Raw genomic sequence first — 18,089 nt, forward strand, 5'->3', positions numbered from 1 at the left:
CAGGATAGAGTGGTCATATTTATTTACTGTTCTCTCAAGATATGGATTTGGAAACAATTTTCTCAAATGGGTTAAACTTTTGTATACAAATCCCAAAGCTAGTGTTTTAACAAATAACATAGTTTCTAACCCTATCACATTGGAGCGTTCCACTCGCCAGGGGTGTCCATTATCTCCAATGCTATTTATCTTAGCTATAGAACCCCTGGCGATGACAATTAGAATGAGAACTGACATATTTGGTGTCCAGTTAGGAGATCAGGAGCATAGATTGGCTCTGTATGCTGATGACCTGATAGTGTTTCTGACTAGGCTGTCCATTAGTATACCAAAATATTGGCTCATCTATGACAGCATGGTGGGAGTTTTTAAAAATCTTCAGTCTTTTCATTAATCCCATGCATACACCCATCTGGAACAACCCCGAAGCCTGACAAAACAATAACATGATAAACTTCCTAGATTGCAGTTGTAAAGGAATTAAAATGCTTCGAACATATATTTATTTAGGAATAGACTTCATTCCATCTGAGAGATTAGAATTACAATAAGGGATTAACGTGAATAGATTTTTAGACCATCATCAAATTAATTCTACAGTGAAAAAAGAAATGTAAGCCTAATCAGGTCAAATTATAAACACTATCAAGTGTGGTGCTATCCATAATCTCAAAACCCCCAAACTACTGACTAAAATATACAAGGCACTTTCCAAAATCAGATCAGTGAATAAATCAATATCTCTTCCTATTGTGAAATGGGGCAGATTTATCAGTCAGTTTTAAACTGGTCTCGTCTCAGATATGTTGAAAAAGCTTTAAAATGACTAGAAACCCCAATCTACAATTCATGCAGTACAATGCTGCAGAGTGCACTATACAAGGCCAATGTGAGATGGGTTTTACCCCAAAATCCTAATGAAGTTCTAATAAAATAGGACTATCAAGTCACCATTATAGCGAATACCGTAATATTTTACTTGTGAAAGTAAAAAAGGTGATTCTGGTAGTAAATATGAAACTGAACTCAGAGGTAGGAAAAAATGGCTCTAAAAGGATGAGAATCCACACAGAAGCTGCTGGAGGCAGATGTTCATATTTACAACTTAATTCTTTTACAATTAATTAACAATATTGTGAACATAAAAATGTATAAAAACTTTACGAATCTCAAAATATATAAGAGCATTTTTAGAAATTACCTTAAATGTTTCTCTAGAATTCAAGTTGTATATCGAGTCTTAACTTTCAACTGACATTCAAAACTGTAACAACAAATCAACCAGCAGGAGGATTAAATGCTGCTAAAACAACAGAAAGATCACCTTACAGAAAGTGCTTATGAGAAACAAATGAAGAGATTAATAGATTTGCATTACTTGGAATCTCTCGGTCCTTTATATGTACAGTCATTAATACTAAATATAAATGTTAAAACAAAAAGCAAGCTATTAAAAAGTGCTAAATTGCAGAGTAATTTTGTTAAACCTAGCTAATGATATCTAAAAGTAAAGAGATACAAAGAAAGACATCCTGAATGTGTGTGACAGTTTTGTGTGGTTTCATATACATATGCAGAAAACCCCAACAAATATCTTCAGTCCTTAGCTTTCTGCTTTTTTTGAATCTTGTTGGATTTATTGAGGATTTTCATGAGGCCTTTAGACATGAAGTACGGTGTGGCGTTCGACCCGATAATACACGCTGGGCGATTGTTTTGATAGCACAACGCTTTATTCAGAGACGTGGGTTTATTTGCAGCCACTCCCGCTCTCTGCAGCCGTCACGTCCGCCCTCCTCCGACTGTCACTGTCAACATAAGAAAACACACAATCAAGGTCGGAACCCAGCACACCTGTCACCCCCGCCCCTGCGCCGCCCCGGGAGCTCACTGTGTCACCCCTCCTCTGCAGCTGGCCAGAGACCACACCCACGCCACATACGGCCTCTCTGCAGATCCATCATTACACTCCAGGTCTTCCACTGTGGGTGAGACAGGAAGATGAGTGTGAGCAATGCGCTGCTCGCTTATGTGGAAATAATGTGATCAAACATTATTCAGTAAACTGTATTTACTCACAGAAGCAGAGGAAGAGTGTGTCCACACACATGTTATACACACTGAAAAATCCGTGTGCTATGAGGTATATGAGGTACAAAATCGTAGTTGAGGGGAGTCTTTCTTTGGAACAAGTACTATGGGGTTTGACCACTCACTCCTCGAAGGCTCAATCACTCCCAGTTCCAGCATCATCCTCATCAGCCATTGCTCCTTCAGGTGGTGGACCTGGCTCAATTGTTTGTCCACCTTCTCTTTCTTCCATGTCAGCAAGGGGGTTTTTCCTTGTCCAACGGTTTCTTCCACGTCCTACACCCCTCATCCAGCGTGTTCTGTCCCTCATTCACAGGCGTAACCAAATCCCACTTCTGACACCAACTGTTATGCAGTGAGGGGTGGTGAAGGAAACATCAGACTTCACTCTATCTTAATTAAAGTAATTGTTTTATTGTCTCTTGCCAACATCATGCAGACAACAACTTCTCAAAATGGCTCCCAATCCATTTCCTGCTCCCTTTAAATACTCTAAAGACCACGCCTTCTTAATATAGACTGGCCTATAAAAGAGCTGCAATTGAGGCAGGCTTCCTCTTTACTGGGAAAACAAGATGGCCACCACAGAGGTAACCTGCAAAACACTTTGTTAGATAAATGCTTCCCAACATCAGTAAACTGTATTTACTCACAGAAGCAGAGGAAGAGTGTGTCCACACACATGTTATACACGCTGAAAAATCCGTGTGCTATGAGGTAGCTACCCAACGCCACCGTCTACAGGAACAAAGGAAAAAAATTAATCAACGACAAATCCCTGAAAAATGGAAACAAGGACAACTATCCTAAAAAAAAAAAAGATTAGCTCACAATTATTGGCATCCAGTAGTAGTTGAGGTTTTCGGAACGGAAGCTGGAGCCCGGCAGCTTAATTCGTCCAGAGAAGAAAAAGAAGGACAAAACACCTGGAGAGGAGATTCAGACTTCAGAACCTATTCTTTCAGATAAACTAAGATATTAGAGTTTAATCAGCAGTGACCAAATGCTGCTGAGATGCTTTCATCATTTTCAGTGTTTCTATTGTACTTTTTAATTTAACATTTATCACTTTTTTTTAATGATTGAATGTAAACTATTGCAGCTTTGTATATATTTTAGTTGTACTTTTTTTTTTTCTTTAAATTGATTGTTTGAACTTCCTGTACTTTTCCAGTTTCCACTTATTTAACTTCAAAGTTCAATCATCTTACTCCAATGACAGATGACTGGTGATTTAAATGAGAGTGTCTCAGAGTCAGTCACAGTGATCAACCCACAGGGCGTTCCCGTCTCACCCTGGGTGCACATCATGTGCGTGTTTGTGACATTTCGTCCCTGGCAGAGCTTCCAAACACACTGGCAGTGTTTCTGCCTTGTGCACTCTTTACCAGCTCTATGCACAGCATGGCTGATTTGTTTTTTAATCTCATAAATTTGCCTCTCCACCATGTTTGCGGATGTAGCTTGCGGCTGTTTTGAGCAGTTTTTCTCTGATGCTTCCACTACACTCACCACCACACAGCACAAAGACCATTATCAACTTGTTGACAATTTAACAGCTTAAAAGGCAGATGAGTTTGGACCAGGCCAGACGCGTCTAGTTCCTTTGTTACGAACTGGTATGTTTACCGTGTGTGTTTTGTGCAGGTGTTATGTCCCATGTTAATTTAGCTGTGCCAGGGCCCTGCTTCGATTGGTGCATGGATACGCTGCAACGACATGACTGGTTCCAGCTGGAGGACCCGCCCAATAAAAGGAGGCTGGAGCGCTACAGCGGGAGAGGTCTTCGCGGTTCTCCTCACGGCCCAGCAGTCTTCCCGTGGCAGCCGCTGGCTGCAGTGCTTTTGAGAGTTGTGAAAGTGGAGTGGGTAGGGGTGAGCTGCCGTTTTCTTTTGATCACCCGTTTTTTCTCCTGTTTTGTGTTAGTTAAGGAGGTTAGACTCTGTTTTATTTTTGACTTTGTTTTGGTGAGGTCAGGGGTGCGGGATTTGTTTAGATCTGTTTTGTTTATTGTTTTGGCCTTGGCTCACCCTGAAGCGTTGACACTCCCGTTTTGGTTCCTTTATTTTTCACATTGTAAATAAATCACAGTGAAACTATAGGATTTGTCTCTTGTGGCTGCTTGGGTCTTGGGGGGGATGCGAGGGCCTCACTCGTGTTACTGCCTGGCCCTAGACGGGTCGTAACACTTTATAAATATAAATTGGAACACATCTCCCCAACAGATTAAAAATCAATCCACAAATTTAATTGAAAATATTCTATAATAACATAAAACCTGCTACAGAGTATTTTTACAAAAAACCCCGCAGTGACAGATTTGCTAGATGAATCGTTGTCGTCCTTACCTACACCTCCAACCACCATCAGCTTCCCAAAGAACAGCAGCAGGTCTGTGACTTTATCGAGCACCACGACCCTGAGAGCACAGGGCAGGACGGAGAAACACGACACTAAATCACTCAGTCTCTCAAACACGTGCAAATACATTCATGTTCTGTACAAGCATTACAGGAACTATAAGCATGCAGTACTAAGCACAGACCCTTTACTGTGGAAATAACTACAACACAAACCTTATCACATTTCTCATGAGCAGCTGAAAAGCCTTTTTGGCTGAGACACAGAAGTTTTTCCCATAAATGGCAATCTGACAAAAAAACAAAAAACAGAGGGATTTTCAGACTCCAGTGAAATACTGGATAAATTATGTAAAGATAGTAAAACAAATTTGATCATGTTTAGAGTAGGAAAAGAAACGCTTATAGTTAATATCAAAGGTTGTTTTTCACATGATGTCCTCTCACCATGATGTAAGCGTTCCTGTTGATGAACTTGATAAACTTCTCCAGTCACCACAAGCAGCACTTCAGGCAGCAGATTATAAAACGCACACAACTGTTCTGCGACCCTGGAGACGACAAGTCAGGGAAAAATTCTTAGTGTCTTAGTATATAAACATCTTTGACCACCCAGTTATTTCAAAATATACTTTTACTCGTATCCTCAGTTATTCCTGTGGCAGTGACATCTGAGAATATTATCAGTCTTACCTCTTGTTTTCTGGTCAATGTACTCCAGGATCAACCTCATGATCTGAACCAGGGTCAGGATCAAAGCACCAAATGCCAAGGAGCCCAAATGGTACCTTGAAAAATCATTACATGTTGTATTCTTAGCCAGTTTAAAAGATATATGTAGATTCCAGGTGTAAAAACTAAACTAATACTGAACTGCCGAAAACTGCCGACGACAATTAAACAGACACTTCTGTTTTTACAAAGACATATGTAAAAATCTTCTTTAGCTCCTTCGCTCTGTGGTAAGATTTTAGGTCCAGTTGTTAGTTTCGTAAATACAACATCAAGTCCATTTTGTAAATTGGGATCATTTTTAGAGTCAGGAAGGAGTATTACTTAGGATATGGCCAATGTTTAGCAATGAATGGGGTGTCCCTCAGTCTGATCAGCCTCATGACATCTGGTTTCAAAACACTAAGATTACAGCGCTCAAGTCAAGGCTTCAAAACAGGACATGAAAAATCAGTGGCTGGCATTATGTTGGCATGTCCATCTTTTATACTGACATGTGTCTACTGTCTACTGAATGCAACGTGCTGAAGAATGAATGATGAAATAGCAGCATTGATAATGCAGTTCTTTTTTTTTAAGAAGAACAAAACTTATGTGGGACATCATGTCAGGAAATATTAGATTAGCTGTGTACAGCAGACAATTTATAAATCAAAGTTAAAATAAAAAAATAGAGATGTGGCTGGTTTAATTGCTGCGGTCGGCCTGTACTAAGAATCACCCTCTACTTGAAGACTGACCTATAGGTAAAAACGTTTGACAAGGTACAGAACATAAAACAAAGTTACGTTCACAGTCATCCGTGGCAGCTTAGTGGAAAAATAATCAACGTTTCTAATATTTCTTCAGACCCCCAATTATAAATTATGAAAATATTAGGCTTTGTGTGTGTTATCTGAAACATACTGTAATCATATAAAAAGAATTGGGTCTGAAAATGGCACCTCTGGGTCATTTACTTATTGCTCATTCATTGTTGCAGGATGTGGTAGTTGCTCATTAACCTACCTGAGTGAGCGTATAAAACCTCCAAAGAGAGGGAACATGGGGATGTCAGCCGGTTTTTTCGAAAGCCCAGTAGTAGGAGGCGAAAGCTCCAGCCAGCGTCCACTGTCCAAGAGCAATGACAAAGTTGACACACCAGAGAAAAGCCACCACATTGTAGATGTGCAGGTACTGGAGGTTCTTCCGGAAGGTGTCCGTGCTATTGTAGTTGATGAAGATGCAGCTGGCTGAGGGCAGTTTGGGTAATCCGATGAGTTGAAGTTCTGCGAGGAGAACAAGAAAGTAGCAGTGATGGCGTATGAAATGGTTTGTGCATGTATTTGCCAAAAGGCTACAAGAAAAACAAAAAAAACAAAACCAGTAAACCAATTATTAACCAATTAAACAATAAACAATCATTTTAAATCCTCTTTAATCCTGAATGACAAGACTCCATCAATCATCATATCACAACACTTTGCTCCAAGTCCGTGAGGTAGAACTTCAGCTATCAAGTCCCTTTGCTATGGAGCCAGGTCCCAGTTTGAATTCACAAAACATACCTCTCTATTTTTAAGATAAGGCTGAAAGTTTTGATTTTTTTTTTTTTATTATGAAGATTATAGTTAGGGCTGGATCAGGTGACCCTGAATTGAATTACAGTTAATTATCTCCTAGACAAGTCAAGGAAAAAAAATGTTTTGAAAATTTATCCCCAGTAGGCTCACCAGAGGGTCACAGTTCTTGGTGCCATCGATACTACTACAGCCGTTCATGGTGGAGTTCAGAGCCACCACTTTGTAGGTGGGACTTCCTGAAGTAGCCAAATATCTGCATCCATTTGTTTAAGAAAAGAACTGAAAGCGTTTATCAAATATCATCTATATATTACAGACCATAGTGTAGCCTGAGAATAACATGTACACACATGCAAACATAACAATAATGGATACAAAGCAGTAGCCCCCCAGTAAGCCACACACACCACCAGGAGAACAAAGGTGACCACAGGGTACAGCAGAGTGGACATCATGACCCTTAACTGCTATTGGAAAATGTCAAAAACGACTAATCTCAAGGACTGTGATATTTTCACCCGAAAACGCGGTTCCCAAAAACCAGTTAAAACCGATATTTTGGCAACGCCTGAAAACAGCGAGGGAGCTGCTAGCGCTAGTAGCATGGGTGACCTTAGCACGGTGTTAGCTGAACTTCGGTCGCTGCGCTCCGAGTTTAGTGTATTCGGAACTAAACTGGACAGCATAGATAACCGTATGGGCGAAATGACGAAGTCAGTTGCTGCATTGGAGACAAACATGACGGAGGTAAAGCAAAATGTTGCTGCAAATGCTACACGACTGGAGGAAGCTGAAAATAGAATAATGTCGGCAGAGGAGCTCCTGGGAAAGAGCGTGGCCGATCTCAGCAATGCCATGAAGCGGATATCCTACCTGGAGGCAAAAACCGACGACCTGGAGAACCGGGGCCGAAGGAAGAACCTGCGGCTATTTGGCCTCCGGGAGGGTGCCGAGGGTCAGCGGCCACTGCTGGAGTTTATAAGGGAGATGTTACCGCGCTGGCTTGAGACCGACAGATCGTTCGTTATTGAGAGGGCTCACCGCACCCTAGCACCTCCAAAGCCAAACCAACACAGAGCTGTCCTTATCCGATTCCTGAACTTCCAAGATCGGGAGTTCGTTTTCCGCTCCACAAAACACAGTAACATCGAGCACGACGGAAACAAACTCTTTTTTGCCCAAGATTTCTCAGCTGAGACCATCCGGCAGCGAACCGAGTTCAACGCGATCAGAAAAGTGTTTGCCGACGAAGGAGTGTTCCGCGGTTTTCAATATAATCCATGCAAGATGAGGATCCTCCACGATGGGAAGATACGCCTGTTTTCATCTCCAAAGGAGGCCAAGGATTTCCACCGTAGATACACTGGACAGGACTAACTGTAGCGGTGAGCGTTTCACTCTCTGAACTGCAGAATCAGCTGCTCATAACTAATAGACGAGCTGTAAAAATCTGTATTTTCGCTCAGTTATAATATTTGGCTTTTTGCTACTCATTGACCTGCCATGTTATTGGACACAGGAAGTTTTTTTTTTCTTTTTTAGAGCTTGAAAATTTTCCATTACGTTTTAATAACGCCACTACAAACGTAATTTTTTTTTTGTTTGTTTGTTTTTCCTTTCTCTCTCTTTCTCCCTCTTGAACACAACAATGTTACCTACTTTGGTTAAACTTTTATCCTTTCAAGTGGGATTCTGTAAGTTACAAAAAGAACACTGCCATGGAATTATTCTAATTTAGTGGCTAGTATGGGTTTGTTATGTTTATGTTATGTTTGAATATGGTGTATGCATGGTTGACGGACACCACTGTTGCTTAGTTGGGTTGGGTTCTTATAGTTCAGCTATTCCCCTTTGTAGTGGAATAGCACAGCCCCTAGTTTACTACTCTGAGTAAGGGAAGGGGGGGAGGGGGGCTTTAAGTGTTATGGGTCAATGCCAGGGTTTTTTTTCTCTATTTATTTCTCTATTTTATTTTAGTCTAAGTTTACTTGTCACTTTTGTTTACTCGACATCAGCATCACGTGTTGTTATCTTAATATTACAGAATGAAAACTCCAAGTATGGACCAACTAAATACCCGCAATATCTCTGACATAAAAGTCACTAGTTGGAATGTCCGGGGTCTCAGGAAACTAATCAAACTGAAACAGGTTATAAGCAGGATCAAGCAATTGAAATCAAAAATAGTTTTTCTTCAAGAAACACATCTGACAGACTGTGAACTAAAGTCTGTGAGGAACAGATGGCCTGGCCAGGTGATCCACGCATCATACAATAACTATGCAAGAGGTGTAATTATTTTGATTCATAGAAGCATACCATTCCAAATGACAAAAATAATAAAAGACCCTGCTGGTAGGTACGTAATCACTCAGGGTACCATCCTTTCTATTACTTTAAACTTGGTGAGTCTCTATGGCCCAAATGAAAATAAGCCCAAATTTTTTGAAGATCTGTTTCTTACTGTATCTGCTTTGCAAGGACTGTATATAATTGGAGGAGACTTTAACTGTACTCTCAATCCGAGTACGGACCGCTCAACAGGTTCAGATACATATAAAGCACAAACTAGACAACTAATAAATCAATTTATATCAGATATCAACTTGGTAGAAGTGTGGAGAGAACAAAATCCTGATAAAATAGAATTCTCCTGTCATTCAAGTATACATAAATCCCGCTCACGTATAGATTACTTCCTTGTCTCAAGAGAACTTTTATCAAGGATCAAACAGTGTCAGTATGATAGCATAGTGATCAGTGATCATGCAGCTATCTCACTGGGTATCCATCTAGGAAAGTTTATCCATAACCCCCCTCACTGGCGGTTTCAAACAAAATGGCTGCAGAATCCTGAATTTGTTAAATTTATAGAGGAGAAAATAGAAAATTACTTTGAGTTAAATACAGATCAAACTTGTGCCTCAGTGAGATGGGAAGGATTCAAAGCATATATTAGAGGTGAAATTCTTAGCTTTACGAGTACAAAGAATAAACAGCAAAGAAAGCAAATGGAAACCCTGGATAAACAGATTAAATCTTTGGAATTAGACTTAAACGTTAGCGACGACTCAACAAAACAAAGTGAGTTGCTACGTCTGAGAACTGAATACAATAAATTATCATCTGATGCAGCAGCAAAAAGTCTAATGTGGCTGAAGCAATCTTATTATGACCAAGGAGAGAAAGCAGGTAGACTTTGGCATGGAGAATTAAGAAAATGCAGAGTGAAAGAGCAATTAATAGTATAAAGACCTCTTCAGGGAATGTAACAGTAGACCCATTGGAAATTAATGACAGCTTTAGAGAATTTTATGAAAAATTGTATAAATCAGAATGTGCTCAAACCTCAGAAGAACAGGACATATTCTTAGATCAACTTCAGTTTCAGACGTTAACAGAAAACACAAAGCAGGAATTAGACAGACGTCTAACTACTGAAGAGATATCACAGGCTATCAAAAGCATTAACAGTGGTAAAGCACCTGGGCCAGATGGCTTTCCGATTGAATTTTATAGAACTTTCCAAGACAAATTACTAATTCCACTTTTTAACATGTATGAAGAAGCGTATCAAAATGAAGCTCTCCCACCCACTCTGAGACAGGCAATGATTACTTTGATACTGAAACCTGGCAAACCCCCTGCAGAGCGTTCATCATTTAGACCAATAAGTCTGATGGGGGTTGACACTAAAATACTTTGTAAAGTTTTAGCAAGGAGATTAGACCCCTATATATCACATTTAGTTCATAATGATCAAAATGGCTTTGTGCCAAAACGTCAAGGGTTTCACAATATAAGAACAGTTCTAAATATAATTCACGAGAAATCTGATGCTAAAGATACAGCATTATTATCACTTGATGCTCGTCAAGCTTTTGACAGGATAGAGTGGTCATATTTATTTACTGTTCTCTCAAGATATGGATTTGGAAACAATTTTCTCAAATGGGTTAAACTTTTGTATACAAATCCCAAAGCTAGTGTTTTAACAAATAACATAGTTTCTAACCCTATCACATTGGAGCGTTCCACTCGCCAGGGGTGTCCATTATCTCCAATGCTATTTATCTTAGCTATAGAACCCCTGGCGATGACAATTAGAATGAGAACTGACATATTTGGTGTCCAGTTAGGAGATCAGGAGCATAGATTGGCTCTGTATGCTGATGACCTGATAGTGTTTCTGACTAGGCTGTCCATTAGTATACCAAAATATTGGCTCATCTATGACAGCATGGTGGGAGTTTTTAAAAATCTTCAGTCTTTTCATTAATCCCATGCATACACCCATCTGGAACAACCCCGAAGCCTGACAAAACAATAACATGATAAACTTCCTAGATTGCAGTTGTAAAGGAATTAAAATGCTTCGAACATATATTTATTTAGGAATAGACTTCATTCCATCTGAGAGATTAGAATTACAATAAGGGATTAACGTGAATAGATTTTTTAGACCATCATCAAATTAATTCTACAGTGAAAAAAGAAATGTAAGCCTAATCAGGTCAAATTATAAACACTATCAAGTGTGGTGCTATCCATAATCTCAAAACCCCCAAACTACTGACTAAAATATACAAGGCACTTTCCAAAATCAGATCAGTGAATAAATCAATATCTCTTCCTATTGTGAAATGGGGCAGATTTATCAGTCAGTTTTAAACTGGTCTCGTCTCAGATATGTTGAAAAAGCTTTAAAATGACTAGAAACCCCAATCTACAATTCATGCAGTACAATGCTGCAGAGTGCACTATACAAGGCCAATGTGAGATGGGTTTTACCCCAAAATCCTAATGAAGTTCTAATAAAATAGGACTATCAAGTCACCATTATAGCGAATACCGTAATATTTTACTTGTGAAAGTAAAAAAGGTGATTCTGGTAGTAAATATGAAACTGAACTCAGAGGTAGGAAAAAATGGCTCTAAAAGGATGAGAATCCACACAGAAGCTGCTGGAGGCAGATGTTCATATTTACAACTTAATTCTTTTACAATTAATTAACAATATTGTGAACATAAAAATGTATAAAAACTTTACGAATCTCAAAATATATAAGAGCATTTTTAGAAATTACCTTAAATGTTTCTCTAGAATTCAAGTTGTATATCGAGTCTTAACTTTCAACTGACATTCAAAACTGTAACAACAAATCAACCAGCAGGAGGATTAAATGCTGCTAAAACAACAGAAAGATCACCTTACAGAAAGTGCTTATGAGAAACAAATGAAGAGATTAATAGATTTGCATTACTTGGAATCTCTCGGTCCTTTATATGTACAGTCATTAATACTAAATATAAATGTTAAAACAAAAAGCAAGCTATTAAAAAGTGCTAAATTGCAGAGTAATTTTGTTAAACCTAGCTAATGATATCTAAAAGTAAAGAGATACAAAGAAAGACATCCTGAATGTGTGTGACAGTTTTGTGTGGTTTCATATACATATGCAGAAAACCCCAACAAATATCTTCAGTCCTTAGCTTTCTGCTTTTTTTTTAATCTTGTTGGATTTATTGAGGATTTTCATGAGGCCTTTAGACATGAAGTACGGTGTGGCGTTCGACCCGATAAATACACGCTGGGCGATTGTTTTGATAGCACAACGCTTTATTCAGAGACGTGGGTTTATTTGCAGCCACTCCCGCTCTCTGCAGCCGTCACGTCCGCCCTCCTCCGACTGTCACTGTCAACATAAGAAAACACACAATCAAGGTCGGAACCCAGCACACCTGTCACCCCCGCCCCTGCGCCGCCCCGGGAGCTCACTGTGTCACCCCTCCTCTGCAGCTGGCCAGAGACCACACCCACGCCACATACGGCCTCTCTGCAGATCCATCATTACACTCCAGGTCTTCCACTGTGGGTGAGACAGGAAGATGAGTGTGAGCAATGCGCTGCTCGCTTATGTGGAAATAATGTGATCAAACATTATTCAGTAAACTGTATTTACTCACAGAAGCAGAGGAAGAGTGTGTCCACACACATGTTATACACACTGAAAAATCCGTGTGCTATGAGGTATATGAGGTACAAAATCGTAGTTGAGGGGAGTCTTTCTTTGGAACAAGTACTATGGGGTTTGACCACTCACTCCTCGAAGGCTCAATCACTCCCAGTTCCAGCATCATCCTCATCAGCCATTGCTCCTTCAGGTGGTGGACCTGGCTCAATTGTTTGTCCACCTTCTCTTTCTTCCATGTCAGCAAGGGGGTTTTTCCTTGTCCAACGGTTTCTTCCACGTCCTACACCCCTCATCCAGCGTGTTCTGTCCCTCATTCACAGGCGTAACCAAATCCCACTTCTGACACCAACTGTTATGCAGTGAGGGGTGGTGAAGGAAACATCAGACTTCACTCTATCTTAATTAAAGTAATTGTTTTATTGTCTCTTGCCAACATCATGCAGACAACAACTTCTCAAAATGGCTCCCAATCCATTTCCTGCTCCCTTTAAATACTCTAAAGACCACGCCTTCTTAATATAGACTGGCCTATAAAAGAGCTGCAATTGAGGCAGGCTTCCTCTTTACTGGGAAAACAAGATGGCCACCACAGAGGTAACCTGCAAAACACTTTGTTAGATAAATGCTTCCCAACATCAGTAAACTGTATTTACTCACAGAAGCAGAGGAAGAGTGTGTCCACACACATGTTATACACGCTGAAAAATCCGTGTGCTATGAGGTAGCTACCCAACGCCACCGTCTACAGGAACAAAGGAAAAAAATTAATCAACGACAAATCCCTGAAAAATGGAAACAAGGACAACTATCCTAAAAAAAAAAAAGATTAGCTCACAATTATTGGCATCCAGTAGTAGTTGAGGTTTTCGAAACGGAAGCTGGAGCCCGGCAGCTTAATTCGTCCAGAGAAGAAAAAGAAGGACAAAACACCTGGAGAGGAGATTCAGACTTCAGAACCTATTCTTTCAGATAAACTAAGATATTAGAGTTTAATCAGCAGTGACCAAATGCTGCTGAGATGCTTTCATCATTTTCAGTGTTTCTATTGTACTTTTTAATTTAACATTTATCACTTTTTTTTAATGATTGAATGTAAACTATTGCAGCTTTGTATATATTTTAGTTGTACTTTTTTTTTTCTTTAAATTGATTGTTTGAACTTCCTGTACTTTTCCAGTTTCCACTTATTTAACTTCAAAGTTCAATCATCTTACTCCAATGACAGATGACTGGTGATTTAAATGAGAGTGTCTCAGAGTCAGTCACAGTGATCAACCCACAGGGCGTTCCCGTCTCACCCTGGGTGCACATCATGTGCGTGTTTGTGACATTTCGTCCCTGGCAGAGCTTCCAAACACACTGGCAGTGTTTCTGCCTTGTGCACTCTTTACCAGCTCTATGCACAGCATGGCTGATTTGTTTTTTAATCTCATAAATTTGCCTCTCCACCATGTTTGCGGATGTAGCTTGCGGCTGTTTTGAGCAGTTTTCTCTGATGCTTCCACTACACTCACCACCACACAGCACAAAGACCATTTATCAACTTGTTGACAATTTAACAGCTTAAAAGGCAGACGAGTTTGGACCAGGCCAGACGCGTCTAGTTCCTTTTGTTACGAACTGGTATGTTTACGTGTGTGTTTTGTGCAGGTGTTATGTCCCATGTTAATTTAGCTGTGCCAGGGCCCTGCTTCGATTGGTGCATGGATACGCTGCAACGACATGACTGGTTCCAGCTGGAGGACCCGCCCAATAAAAGGAGGCTGGAGCGCTACAGCGGGAGAGGTCTTCGCGGTTCTCCTCACGGCCCAGCAGTCTTCCCGTGGCAGCCGCTGGCTGCAGTGCTTTTGAGAGTTGTGAAAGTGGAGTGGGTAGGGGTGAGCTGCCGTTTTCTTTTGATCACCCGTTTTTTCTCCTGTTTTGTGTTAGTTAAGGAGGTTAGACTCTGTTTTTATTTTTGACTTTGTTTTGGTGAGGTCAGGGGTGCGGGATTTGTTTAGATCTGTTTTGTTTATTGTTTTGGCCTTGGCTCACCCTGAAGCGTTGACACTCCCGTTTTGGTTCCTTTATTTTTCACATTGTAAATAAATCACAGTGAAACTATAGGATTTGTCTCTTGTGGCTGCTTGGGTCTTGGGGGGGATGCGAGGGCCTCACTCGTGTTACTGCCTGGCCCTAGACGGGTCGTAACACTTTATAAATATAAATTGGAACACATCTCCCCAACAGATTAAAAATCAATCCACAAATTTAATTGAAAATATTCTATAATAACATAAAACCTGCTACAGAGTATTTTTACAAAAAACCCCGCAGTGACAGATTTGCTAGATGAATCGTTGTCGTCCTTACCTACACCTCCAACCACCATCAGCTTCCCAAAGAACAGCAGCAGGTCTGTGACTTTATCGAGCACCACGACCCTGAGAGCACAGGGCAGGACGGAGAAACACGACACTAAATCACTCAGTCTCTCAAACACGTGCAAATACATTCATGTTCTGTACAAGCATTACAGGAACTATAAGCATGCAGTACTAAGCACAGACCCTTTACTGTGGAAATAACTACAACACAAACCTTATCACATTTCTCATGAGCAGCTGAAAAGCCTTTTTGGCTGAGACACAGAAGTTTTTCCCATAAATGGCAATCTGACAAAAAAACAAAAAACAGAGGGATTTTCAGACTCCAGTGAAATACTGGATAAATTATGTAAAGATAGTAAAACAAATTTGATCATGTTTAGAGTAGGAAAAGAAACGCTTATAGTTAATATCAAAGGTTGTTTTTCACATGATGTCCTCTCACCATGATGTAAGCGTTCCTGTTGATGAACTTGATAAACTTCTCCAGTCACCACAAGCAGCACTTCAGGCAGCAGATTATAAAACGCACACAACTGTTCTGCGACCCTGGAGACGACAAGTCAGGGAAAAATTCTTAGTGTCTTAGTATATAAACATCTTTGACCACCCAGTTATTTCAAAATATACTTTTACTCGTATCCTCAGTTATTCCTGTGGCAGTGACATCTGAGAATATTATCAGTCTTACCTCTTGTTTTCTGGTCAATGTACTCCAGGATCAACCTCATGATCTGAACCAGGGTCAGGATCAAAGCACCAAATGCCAAGGAGCCCAAATGGTACCTTGAAAAATCATTACATGTTGTATTCTTAGCCAGTTTAAAAGATATATGTAGATTCCAGGTGTAAAAACTAAACTAATACTGAACTGCCGAAAACTGCCGACGACAATTAAACAGACACTTCTGTTTTTACAAAGACATATGTAAAAATCTTCTTTAGCTCCTTCGCTCTGTGGTAAGATTTTAGGTCCAGTTGTTAGTTTCGTAAATACAACATCAAGTCCATTTTGTAAATTGGGATCATTTTTAGAGTCAGGAAGGAGTATTACTTAGGATATGGCCAATGTTTAGCAATGAATGGGGTGTCCCTCAGTCTGATCAGCCTCATGACATCTGGTTTCAAAACACTAAGATTACAGCGCTCAAGTCAAGGCTTCAAAACAGGACATGAAAAATCAGTGGCTGGCATTATGTTGGCATGTCCATCTTTTATACTGACATGTGTCTACTGTCTACTGAATGCAACGTGCTGAAGAATGAATGATGAAATAGCAGCATTGATAATGCAGTTCTTTTTTTTAAGAAGAACAAAACTTATGTGGGACATCATGTCAGGAAATATTAGATTAGCTGTGTACAGCAGACAATTTATAAATCAAAGTTAAAATAAAAAAATAGAGATGTGGCTGGTTTAATTGCTGCGGTCGGCCTGTACTAAGAATCACCCTCTACTTGAAGACTGACCTATAGGTAAAAACGTTTGACAAGGTACAGAACATAAAACAAAGTTACGTTCACAGTCATCCGTGGCAGCTTAGTGGAAAAATAATCAACGTTTCTAATATTTCTTCAGACCCCCAATTATAAATTATGAAAATATTAGGCTTTGTGTGTGTTATCTGAAACATACTGTAATCATATAAAAAGAATTGGGTCTGAAAATGGCACCTCTGGGTCATTTACTTATTGCTCATTCATTGTTGCAGGATGTGGTAGTTGCTCATTAACCTACCTGAGTGAGCGTATAAAACCTCCAAAGAGAGGGAACATGGGGATGTCAGCCGGTTTTTCGAAAGCCCAGTAGTAGGAGGCGAAAGCTCCAGCCAGCGTCCACTGTCCAAGAGCAATGACAAAGTTGACACACCAGAGAAAAGCCACCACATTGTAGATGTGCAGGTACTGGAGGTTCTTCCGGAAGGTGTCCGTGCTATTGTAGTTGATGAAGATGCAGCTGGCTGAGGGGCAGTTTGGGTAATCCGATGAGTTGAAGTTCTGCGAGGAGAACAAGAAAGTAGCAGTGATGGCGTATGAAATGGTTGTGCATGTATTTGCCAAAAGGCTACAAGAAAAACAAAAAAACAAAACCAGTAAACCAATTATTAACCAATTAAACAATAAACAATCATTTTAAATCCTCTTTAATCCTGAATGACAAGACTCCATCAATCATCATATCACAACACTTTGCTCCAAGTCCGTGAGGTAGAACTTCAGCTATCAAGTCCCTTTGCTATGGAGCCAGGTCCCAGTTTGAATTCACAAAACATACCTCTCTATTTTTAAGATAAGGCTGAAAGTTTTGATTTTTTTTTTTTTATTATGAAGATTATAGTTAGGGCTGGATCAGGTGACCCTGAATTGAATTACAGTTAATTATCTCCTAGACAAGTCAAGGAAAAAAAATGTTTTGAAAATTTATCCCCAGTAGGCTCACCAGAGGGTCACAGTTCTTGGTGCCATCGATACTACTACAGCCGTTCATGGTGGAGTTCAGAGCCACCACTTTGTAGGTGGGACTTCCTGAAGTAGCCAAATATCTGCATCCATTTGTTTAAGAAAAGAACTGAAAGCGTTTATCAAATATCATCTATATATTACAGACCATAGTGTAGCCTGAGAATAACATGTACACACATGCAAACATAACAATAATGGATACAAAGCAGTAGCCCCCCAGTAAGCCACACACACCACCAGGAGAACAAAGGTGACCACAGGGTACAGCAGAGTGGACATCATGACCCTTAACTGCTATTGGAAAATGTCAAAAACGACTAATCTCAAGGACTGTGATATTTTCACCCGAAAACGCGGTTCCCAAAAACCAGTTAAAACCGATATTTTGGCAACGCCTGAAAACAGCGAGGGAGCTGCTAGCGCTAGTAGCATGGGTGACCTTAGCACGGTGTTAGCTGAACTTCGGTCGCTGCGCTCCGAGTTTAGTGTATTCGGAACTAAACTGGACAGCATAGATAACCGTATGGGCGAAATGACGAAG

At 40.1% G+C, this 18,089-nt stretch overlaps 1 protein-coding gene and 1 pseudogene across 2 annotated transcripts; both read right to left on the reverse strand.

Annotated features, from left to right (window-relative positions):
• Positions 1 to 1,872: 1,872 nt before the first annotated feature.
• LOC146493005 (choline transporter-like protein 4) lies at positions 1,873 to 7,211 on the reverse strand. The gene is given in 12 exon segments (XM_085147475.1): positions 1,873 to 1,982; positions 2,745 to 2,829; positions 2,923 to 3,017; positions 4,440 to 4,510; positions 4,668 to 4,741; positions 4,899 to 5,002; positions 5,145 to 5,239; positions 6,192 to 6,250; positions 6,252 to 6,418; positions 6,421 to 6,451; positions 6,896 to 6,998; positions 7,121 to 7,211. Coding segments are annotated over 12 exon segments (1,059 nt in total). The 5' UTR covers positions 7,201 to 7,211; the 3' UTR covers positions 1,873 to 1,887.
• A 5,294-nt stretch (positions 7,212 to 12,505) lies between these two features.
• LOC146493006 (choline transporter-like protein 4) lies at positions 12,506 to 17,882 on the reverse strand (annotated as a pseudogene). The gene is made up of 10 exons (XR_014871753.1): positions 17,751 to 17,882; positions 17,526 to 17,628; positions 16,824 to 17,083; positions 15,778 to 15,872; positions 15,532 to 15,635; positions 15,301 to 15,374; positions 15,073 to 15,143; positions 13,556 to 13,650; positions 13,378 to 13,462; positions 12,506 to 12,615 (listed from the first exon to the last, which is right to left on the reverse strand). The product of XR_014871753.1 is annotated as a choline transporter-like protein 4 (transcript).
• Positions 17,883 to 18,089: the final 207 nt, after the last annotated feature.

The sequence above is a fragment of the Neolamprologus multifasciatus genome, chromosome 22, assembly GCF_963576455.1.
Source record: "Neolamprologus multifasciatus chromosome 22, fNeoMul1.2, whole genome shotgun sequence".
In the NCBI taxonomy this organism is placed as follows: Eukaryota; Metazoa; Chordata; class Actinopteri; order Cichliformes; family Cichlidae; genus Neolamprologus; species Neolamprologus multifasciatus.